Source organism: Rhinopithecus bieti, unplaced genomic scaffold, assembly GCF_001698545.2.
Source record: "Rhinopithecus bieti isolate Rb0 unplaced genomic scaffold, ASM169854v2 scaffold_425, whole genome shotgun sequence".
NCBI classification, from domain to species: domain Eukaryota; kingdom Metazoa; phylum Chordata; class Mammalia; order Primates; family Cercopithecidae; genus Rhinopithecus; species Rhinopithecus bieti.
Window position 1 is genome coordinate 2,046,571 of NW_016803361.1, and position 10,605 is coordinate 2,057,175.

The 10,605-nt window shown below is 52.2% G+C and overlaps 1 protein-coding gene across 2 annotated transcripts in view; it reads right to left on the minus strand.

Moving 5' to 3' along the window:
* The window catches only part of CRTAC1 (cartilage acidic protein 1), a 166,078-nt gene extending 158,368 nt beyond the window's left edge, over positions 1-7,710 (minus strand). For both annotated transcript variants that reach the window (XM_017880349.1, XM_017880357.1), the window contains exon 1: positions 7,337-7,710. In XM_017880349.1, the coding sequence (XP_017735838.1) occupies positions 7,337-7,360 (24 nt within the window). In that variant the 5' untranslated portion in view covers positions 7,361-7,710. The remainder of the gene's footprint in view (positions 1-7,336) is intronic.
* Between the last annotated feature and the right edge of the window lie 2,895 nt (positions 7,711-10,605).

A 10,605-nucleotide genomic window follows, 5' to 3' on the forward strand; every position in this document is an offset into this window, starting at 1 on the left:
ATTTTTGAAAGGGCGTTTTAGACTTTAAGCAGCAGTGTGCAGGATGGATAGACCGTGTTTCTGAAGAGTGAGTGACAGCATCACAGAGAGGATCTGAATATCCTGGGGCACGGGTCAGGTGGGGCACTGGATGACCTCCAAAATCCTTTTCCAGGCCTAATAGTTTATGGGTCAAGTTTTTCCCTAAATAATTTAAAATGCATTCATGGACCCTGCTATTTAAAAGCATCCTCCCAGATATCTTTTTGTGATTTACTTCTTAGTTTTCTCCAGTGGAAGTCCAAATTTCCATGTAGTCTATCAACTTCAAGCAAAGTAAACCTGCACTGAGCTTCCCCGCAGCAGCCAGGTGGGAAGGGGGCAGGAAGGAGAGGGAGAACAGCAAAGGGAGGTAAAGAGGAAGAGAAACAGCCTTGCTCCAGGCTCAGAGCCAGCCACCATCTCATGGAGTGGGTCTTGTCTGGAGTCCTCAAACGCTGCTTGATTAGGGGACCTTTGGAGGTTTACATAGTCCTCATGCCGGCTCTGGGAAGGAGCTAGATGGAAGGCGGGTTTGGAGATCCAATCGAATACCAAGGGTCACCTCTGCCCCAGAATGACCACCAACATTCACTTACTCATTTGTGCACCCACCGAGCACCTACTGATCCCCTCCACATGCCAAGTGCCGTGCTAGGCACTGAATTTTGTGGCTGAGAACAAATGACAATGTCTGCCTCATACTGTTTACAAGGCAGCATTTCTCCTTGAAGACTCTTATTTCCCCACCTGAAAAAGCCTCTTTGGATATACACAGCTTCTCAGATGAGAGGTGCATGATGATGATTTCTAAGAAAGAGCCTGTTCTTAGAGACTAGCGTGAAAGGGAATGTGCCACCCCTTAGAGGAAGAGACTGCCGGTGATGGAAAGAGCCTGCCACCCAGCTCCTCTGATTACAGTGACTGACCTCCAGAGGCTAAGGGACCTGTTTCAGGACAAGTAGAAGATTCATGGCAGGAATCTACACAGTGACGCTCCCATGTGGGAAGGGAGGGATGTCACCTCAGTCCTCTCAGAGGAGCCTCAAGTGACTTCCTACCTCCGATCCTGAGCACAAGGAGGACAAGACCAGGGTCAGACCTCATGTGAAAAGCACCAACTAAGGCTGTTCCCACCAATCCTACAAGAGTTCCTCTGCCCTTCTGGGAGGAGAACTCAGCTCCCAGGCCTGTTCCCCTTCCTAAGAGCTGTGTTAAAATTTGTACAACATGATGCTTCCTTTAAGACCAGTCTATATCAGTAGAGGTCTGGAATGCCAAAGCAGGAATCTCCACCGAGGTGGCTACTCTCCAGGTAGGTGAAGGTTGATGTAAGGAAAGAAAGCAGTCCGTGCAGTCCCTCCTCAGGTCACCGCGACACTCCCAGAGCTCAGCAGTGATTCCCATGACCTTGTCACTGTACTTGTTGGGTGCAAATAAAGATAAGAGTAACTGGAAACAACAGAGAGGGTCATTTTACACTCTCTGCACTCTCAATTCTTCTGTAGCTAATTAAAGTAATATGTCAAATGTCCCTTGGAAGAGCTGTTTAAGAATATGTCTGTTAAGTAAACAAGGCTTCACTAATTAATGACACGCCTTCCCATTCCTCACTGAAGTTCCTCGTAGAACTTCTGGGCCAGGAGGGTTGAGCAGGAAAGGATGGAGGAGAAGTCGCCATCTCCTTTTCTCGGAGGGAGAGGGGACATATCCAGCCTCTTGTCATTTGTGGGGCTATCAGTTTCTCCTCCGGATGTTGATCAGATTTCCTGGGCTGGAACCAACTTACAGGGCCAGGGTACTGGAATTTTTCCAAGAAGTAAACGCTTTGCTTCTTACGAAGTCAACATGATTTCTTTCAAGGAAAGTTTTTATTTTTTTAAGTGCCTAGGGTTTTTGAAGGGCAAATCTTTGGACATTTCTCTAAAGAGAATGATTATAATATATATATATTTTTTGCTAAGACTACCTCCCCACCACACGCACACACACACACACACACAGAGGCATGAGGGTGGGAGAATGATTTGTTCAGTATTACACAATGAGTCAGTGGCATAGCCAGAAATACAACTTTCCAAACTCCCAATTCTTAATAATAGAAATATTAATATAGTCTCTATAATTTTCTGTTTATTTTTGTTTTCACAGCTCACATTTAATGTTCACAACAACTCTGGGGAAATCTGGGTAAAACGGTCTCAGGAGAGAGCAGATCTGAATTCCATTCCAGCTCTGCCACTTGCTTGCAGTGTGATCCTGGCTGGTTCCCTCTCCTCTCTGGATCTCAGTGCTGTCAGCTGTGAAATGGGGGAATTGGAGGAGAATACTTCCAAAATCCCTCCCACCTCTAATGTGCTGTGATTCTGTACTGCGATGCTCCAGTCCTGGGTTTCTCAATCTTGGTGTTAATGGCATTTGGGGCCAGATAATTCCTTGTCGTGAGGCGTGTTCTGTGCACTGTATGATGTTCAGCAGCATCCCTGGCCTCTACCTAGTGGATACTAGTAGCACCCCATTCCCCAGTTGTAACAAGAAAAAACGTCTACAGACATTGCCAAATATCTGGGAGGGGGAACAAAATAACCCCTGTAGTCACCATTCAAGGACTTCGATAAGGTCAAAATCATGTGTGCTTCAGTGGAAAAAAGGTCTTCCTCTCCCTTCCTTTTCCCCAACCCTTTCACACCTTTCTGCACACTTTTCAAAGACAACCTCTCAGTCCTTTGCTACTTCTCATTTCTTAAATGCCCTAAGTGGTCCAGGGTGTGTTTGGTGTGATAATGAACCAATTGATTTCATACTTTCTCCTAAGGAAAGTTCACAGGTTTATGTCCCCTAAGCAACCAGCCAGGCTCTCCAGAAATCCCTAGCAGAGCCCAGGCTGGCCTGGAAGCCTGTATCTGCAGCCTGCAGGAGGCTCGGTGAGCATGAATTTGTCAGCACTCTTAAATCACTGGGCTCCGAGGAAGGCTTCTCCCAGCAGAAAGATCCTTCCTTAGGAATCAATAGCTCAGGGCCCTCCATCACATTCAGAATTATCCTGGGACCTGTAAAATTTCTTTTTCCCAAGCATGGCAGAACCCCAAAGTGAAAACCCTGAGGTGGGGGAGGGAAAGAGGCAACGAGGGAGCCCTGCCAAGAAGGCCTTGCCCATCAGCCCAGATGTTGCTGTGAGTAGAGGCTGATGTGCAAACCTGGGCACTCAGGCTCACTCTCTGGGAAAAAGAAGACTCAGAGGGTTCCCAGTGATTCAGCAATAATATCCCCTTCCAACTGAATACCTCTTTACCTCTAACCAAGGGCAGAGGAATACTAAAGACTGTCTCCCTCCAGCTTCGCTCCCCTACCCTCATCACACAGTTGTCAGCCTCATCATTTAGCAGAGAAGGAAACTGAGGCTTGCAGAGGTTAAGTGGTTTGTTTAAGGTCTCTAAGCCAACAAGCACAGACCAGATTCTAAGCCTGTGTCCTTATCATTACAATGAGAGGGGGACGGGTCAGTCATCCGGTGGGGCTCATAAAAGCCCCACTAGACAACTTCCTGTTTCTCATAGTCTAATGCCACTTCTCAAGCTCTCTACCCACTCCCACATTCAAACAAAAGTCCAGAGAGCTTATGCTATAACCACAATTTATGTAAGTGTATTCCTCTGGTCTTATCCAGAACTAGACCAAGTCTTGAGAATGCAGGCTCATTTCACCAGGTAAAGCTAGGAGCTGGTGAGATCTCAAGCACAGCCTCTTAAGACTCCAGTTTAAAGAGAGGGGCTTTTGCTCTCAGGTGGTCCATGTGATCCTGCCACCTCCCTCCTCCCGCTGAAGATGAAGCCCAACTTCATCTTCTGTGAGCATGAGGGAGAGGAGGGGACTCAAGCATCTTCCCTGGCAACAAGCATCCCTTTCGTGAGCCTTAGGGAGAGAAGAGGATTCCGCCTCTCAGAATTCTGGCTTGGCAGCAGTGGGTTTCTTATAAGGGTAGGCCGCCAAGTCTGCTGAGGCTCCAAGGAGAACCAGGAGGAAGTCCATTCAGTGTGCAAAGAAGCCAGGTGGGGAGACAAGAACAAAGGGGGCAGCCCACACGCCACTCAGCAAACCTCTTTCCAGAGCCCAGCTCAGATGTCAACAGCAGGCTCTCGGAACAGAAGAAAGGGCAATGGAAATGGTAGTATCTTGCAGGTCACCCAAGAAGCCCAAACATAAGGATTATGCAAAAATAGAATGTCCTAGCACTCTGACCTTGAGCTAGGAGCAGCAAGGGTGGAGGAAATAGGCAAATACTCTTTGGAAACTCTCCAATCCATCTAGAATGAATCTGGGAGGTCTCACTAGCAATGGTGTGACTGCAAGACAGAGAAACCCCATGCCAGCATTCCTTGGTGCTCCAGGCCCGGGTTCCAAGACCACAGTGGGGGACTCAGCACTTCTGACTCTTAATGCACAGACAGAAACCTGGACTTGCATGGCTTTTGCTTAAAACACCACTTGGAATAATGAGACGAGACTGTAGAGGGAGGGAAAGAATAATTAGGACTTTCTATGACCTGTGTATGTCCATGACAAGAACTGTATTTTCTCCTCACCTTCTCACTCTGAAAAACAGATTCAAAGAGAATCTCCCCAACTGTATGGGATGTATTAATTTACCAAAGCCTGGTCAGTCAATAACTATGAGTGACTACTGTACAGAGAAAGTATGTCCATCTTTACAGTGAAGAGGAAGCAGGCCACTGGAGTGGAAACAGCTCTGAATCGAGCACTGGGAATCCTAGGACCTAGTTCCATGTCTTCCACCAAATAGCCATGTGACCTTGGCTTTACCCAGCTTCAGTTTTCTCATCTGTGAATTAAATGTGCATGTGAGCGTTGGGATGGGATGGGGTTGGATGAGATGCTCTCCAAGGCTCCTTGCTTCTGGCTCTCATGTTCTGGAACTCTATGAACCCTTAAAGAGTTCAAATAACACAGTGGCTCCAAGTACAAAGGAATGATCCCTGAGAGAGGGTGGGGCTGTGTACCAGCTCTGTCTCCTTGGAATGTTGTGCTTGCACCTGCCCCATTGCACCTGAGGTCACAGGACCACCTGAAGTCCAGGAGGCATGTGGTAGAAGGATTCGAATTACGATGGTGGTGGTTGAAGGCTGTAGGCTGAGCTGCCTTAAAGCATTAAGTTGCTACAGCCAGTGAAGGGCAAGGAGTGAGAAAGTCAGTGGTCCTGAGCTAGGTACCTTTGGCGCCCCCTACTGGACACCAAGGAGTCTGCTCCACCTTTATGCTTCTACCGCCTCAGCATGGGAAGCAAGGGAGCGCTTGAGCATGGGAGGCTGTCAAAAGCTGTTTAATATGACTGCCTTCCTGGTTGGTGGTATTCTTTCTAAAAGAGTCTATTTCACTCCCTAGAATTACACAGGCCATTGGTCCACACATTCACAGGGGCACCCCTGTGCAGCCATAGGACGTCTTAACCAAACATCGAGGTGCCAAGGAATAAACACCAGGATTCAGAATACCAGGTGCTGCCCAGATGGAGAAGGGAAGAAAGAGCAACAAGCAGGTATTTCGCTGCACAAATCCCCAGTGGAGAGAAGGTCTTGGGAAATGCAGCAGAAAAATGTTGACTGCAGGGAGACAACGATGGAGTTGGGGGTTGGGATATGGATTGATAGCCCCCATAAAATATCTCCAGGCTGAAGCAGGTACCCTAGGAGTTTGAACATCCAGCCACATTCAGAGATGGGATAAGGTGGAGGATTCAGCCCCAAATGAGCAGTCACAGAGCAGGTTTCCCCGACTCCCCACACAGTTTTGACCTTCTCCAGAGTCCATTAGTACCCACCGGAAAGTGGAATGTTCTAATTGTGGTCCTCTGTGTCATCATCAAGACCCTCAACTCTCTTCATCACCTCTTAAATAGACTTTAGGACCTACTGCCAGAAGGATGTTCTTAACCAAGTCAGAGAGAGAGAGAGAGAGAGAGAGAGAGAGAGAGAACATTTTCTCAAGAACCATGCTGGAACAGCCACCATGTTCCCACTTTTCCAGCCTCCACCTCTCCCCCGTGGCTGAGGGTGAGGTACTGTGTGACTCTCTCAATGAGCTCTAATTCAGTCTTGGACATCTCCAGCCCCAAGTCATCTGGGTTCCAAATTCCCGTCAATCGCTTATCTCTTCCCACATGAGTTCTCCCCTGACTCAAGACAACACTATAGAACTGTCCCCTGTCCTGGAACCCTCTTCCCTTCTTTTCCACCTGGCTTCACTTGGAAAGTCCTGCACCCATCCGAGAAGATATCTCAAGTACGACTCAAGAATGTGTCCTGTCAGGAGAACTGAAGCATCTCCTGGGATGTGCAGAAGCCACACTAGGTGCACCCACCACCACCACCAGCAGCAGCGGCAGCAGCAGCAATATTCATTAGTCATTCCCGGAGGAAGCCCCCCCCAGGCTCTCAACCCTAGGAGAATTTCCCCGCCACTCTGGGAGGCTTCCATCCAGGCTGGTATGACTTTGGATTCTTGAGTTGCTTTCTGCAGAAGCGGGACTAACCAGGGCTCCCAATTACTGTACTGCAAAGAAGCGCGCTGCATTGCTGGGCATGCCCCCAAGCCCGGCCTGGCTGCCCCATCAAAGCCTCCAAGTGCGCCCACGGGGTCGAGGAGGACTCACGGTTTCCCTGGAATGCCTGAAGCTGGCTTGCCTGAGGCAGCCTGAAGGGAAGACCACACCTCGTCCAGTATAAGGCGGCTAGCAGCTACGCCGCGCGCGGGGCTGGCTCCCGGAGCTCTCTGCCACCCAGCGCTGTGCCCGGGAACTGGGCTTCCCAGGGGAGGAAGAGCCAGTCCCCGGGGCTCTTCTCCAGCCTGGAAACGTAGGCACTCGGTCGAGGCCAGTGGCTTCCCCGGCCCGGATCTCAGCCTGGCTGACTGGAAGACTCTCCCGATACACTGGCACGTCCCTCCTCACCCGCTCCGTCCGCTCCCGGCCCCGGAGGCCCCCTCCCCTGACAGCTGACCTCCAGCGCGCCCCCAACACCTTCTCTGTCAGCTGCGGGCTCTTGCCCCCACACCTCGGCTCCCACCTCTCCGCCACCTCCAATCCGGCCCCCGCCTCGCTCCCCAGCCCGCAGGGGAGGCTCCGCGCGCCAATCGAGTCCAGCGCCTCCCAGCAAGTTAGGAGCGAAGCCGCCGCCTTCGCGATCCTCGTCTTCCCGGGTTCCCGGGCGGCGTCCCTGCCATCCTCGCGGACGGATCGGGGGGCGCCCAGAGCTGGAGAAACTTTCTCTGCCTGAGGGTGGGGGGCACTGGTGCGGGTACTCACGCCGGGGTCAGCGCTCGGAGCCATCCTCCCGCTCTCGGCCCCGCCGCCTGGGGGCGTGGGAAGCGGGCGCTCGCTGCCGCCTCTGCCGCCGGCGCCGCCGCCTGCTAGCTCCCAGCCCCGGTCCCGGGCTGGCCTCGAGCCTCCCGCCCCGACGCCGCGCGCTCGCTTTATACAACTCCACTCGAGCGCGCCCGGGCTTATGTAAAGGCTGGCGGAGGCCCGCAGCCAATGGCGCGGCAGCTGAAGCCGGGGGCCCGGGTTGGGGGGCGCCCGTGCAGCCAATCGAGGCCCAGGGAGCCCGGGGAGCCAGGCGGGGGGAGGGAGCGCCTCCCCGCGCTGATTTAGGAGCCGGGATTGCGGTGGCAGCAGCCGGCAGCCAGGCTGGGCCGGCGCGGCGCGGCGGGCACTGGGGTGGGCGGCGGCGCAGGCGGTGGCGAGGGCGGACGCTCCCCCGCGCCCCGCCACTGCGTCGCGTAACCTTCAGGAGGCAACGGGGCCTGGCGAGGAGGGGAGAGGGCGCCTGGCTGGGCGCTGGGGGCCCCGGGCGGGAGGGAAGCGGGGGTCCCTGGAGAGGCAGCGCAGGGAAGGAATGCGAAGGGGGAGGGGAGAGCGGCGAGCCCCAGGACCCCGCGGCCACCCTTGCGCTCAGGACCAAGGGTGGCGGCGGGAGCGGCGTCGCTGCCTTCCCGTTTCTCCCCCAGGATAGCGATCTGGCGTCGCCGGGCCGGGCCATAGTGGCCGCGCGAGCCGCGCTGATGGCGAGATTTCGACTGCGGATCTAGCGCCGAGCCGATCTTTATCCAGCCTGGGGACGTGTCCAAGCACCTCCCGGGGACTGCTGAGTATGGAGAGCAGGGCTCCGCGACGACCCCGCAGGCGGGGAGCGGGCGAGCGCAGCTCCGAGATCAGGCGCGCAGAGGCCCAAGCTGCTGCGGGCAGCGCCGCTTCTACCCAACCCCCTGTCCCCATGGGGACATGCCCCCTGCCCCCACCCCGTCCCACCTAGTCCCCACACCAGCAGTGGCCGGGTCGGGCCTGGCCCTCCTGGTCCTGCTGCCCGCGTCCTACTAGCCTCCCTCACCGCTTTGATCACAGGTACTGCTCCCCTCTCTTCGCCCCTAACCCGCTGCCTTGGGAGGGGGGGATGGCTTCTGCCTCTCCATTCCAGGGGAATGGGGGTGCTAAGCGCCAGAAAAACACACTTGATCAGCAATGCTCAAAATACCCCTGTCCAGGCAGGAAACTGGCCTTGGTGGGTCACACTCTGAAGGCAAATCCTTTATTTTATGCCTAGAATAGAGCCTGGCACATAGTAGGCACTCAGTGTTTATTGAATGAATTCTGAGCTTCCATTAGTGAGGTCTTTGGGTTTATGAAAGCTGGGTAAAGGGCTACAGAAGAGAAAGACTTGGGAATCCACCATCGGACAGGGAAGGAGTAGGACTGTTTTCCCATCTGTTGACGCTTTTGTGACCATCACCCACTAGTCTGGCTTCTGGGCCCTTGACTCTTAAAATGATTTAAATGTGTTCTTTTATAGAGGGCCAGTCAGCCAGTCCCTGGCCCCTGTTATCCCTGGATTTTGAGCAGAACTACCAGGACCTACTCTGGGCTCTGTTTTCGGTCTCTGTGATCTTCCTCTGAAAAGAAATAGCTAGGCATAGACAAACTTTCTGGCTTTTTGAGCCCCCATCAAGCCTTTAAGGGTTGTGGGCCCCTTTGAAAATCTGGCAAAATTACTAAATCATTTTGCAGAAAATATACAAACACACACATTTACACACACACACACATTTACACACACACACACACACACACACCCCTTGAGTATACTTTCAGGATCATTAGGAACCCTGAGTCTCTTGGGGCTCTGTCCAATGTCAACCTGTTTCTTCAGGGGTCTAGGACGGTAGTTTATAATCACCCTCCTTTTGGGGATCCCAGACCCTTTAGAACCTTTCAAGAATCTCATAAATGTTATGGATCTGTTTCTTATAAAAATGCTTACTCACATACACACATGTTGACATGCAACTTTAGGAGGGTTCATGGATCATTAAAACTTAATCTAGGGCCCTGATTAAGAACCTTCATCTATTGGCAAATAGACTCTGCTCCAAGGCCATATCTGATTCCCAGCTCTCTGCATAAGGAGTCCAGTTGGTTCTGCACCCTGCTGGAGCATGCCACCACCTTGTTCTGAGGCCATCTGAGTCATCCGGCCAAGGCTCTGGCACCTGAGAGGCTATCTCCACACTTTCTCTGCATCTTGGTCCCTGCCACCCTCTTACTGTGGAAATAAGTTGCAGGTTGTCATATTCTGTCTGATCTATGAGCATTCCTTAGCCAGAAACTCCAACTCAGGGAGACAGCAAGTGACTGATAATTAACCAGTTTCACTCAATCCCAAGCATCTGAGCACACCTTTCTTGGTTTTTGTTCTCACCTCTCTCTCCGCCGGCAAGGCTGTGCACAGCAGCCCCAGCTGTAGCGCCTCACCTCACCCAGACCCGACAGATTTAGTAACCAGCATGGTAATTATCAGCATTAGCCAACCAGATGTGAAGAGGTGCTCTGTGCAAAATAACTCTATAATAATCTCACACTTTCCTGCAGCTAGTCAGGTAAGGTTACAACAGACCAAAGGTGCTAGGGAAGGACAGAAAAATGCAGGAAATGATGGAGATGTTCCAGCCAGGAAGTGCTCCAGGGAATACAATCTGGCTTCAGCACTTGAACTTGTGAGGGTTGAGCCCAGTGGGCCAGGAAGTCCTGGCTGGAAAATTTCTCATTTCTCTGATGTCCTCTATGTCCTTTTGCTCAGTTCATGTCAGTGTCTGTTCAGAGGTCCAGCCCTGCCACCCTCCCTATCCCATGGTAGACCTCTTGTCCTCCCACATTGCCCAGACACACCCAGCTTTCTTGAGGCACATGCACACAGTTATAAGACTGAATTGTGCCTCTCCGGACCAAATTCACATAATGAAGCCCCAACCCCTAATGTGACTGCATTTGGAGATAAGGCCTTTAAAGGGGCAATTAAGGCAAAATGAGGTCATAAGGGTGGACCCTAATTCAATAGGACTAGTGTCCTCATAAGAAGAGAAAGAGACACCAGAGATCTCCTATTTCTCTCTGTATGTCCTCAGGAGAAAGCCTGCGTGAGTAACAGAAGGAGGCCACCTGCAAGCCAGGAGCAGGGCCTCTGAAGAAACCAGACCTGCCAGTACCTTGATCTGGGAATTCCAGGCTCCAGAACTGTGAGAACA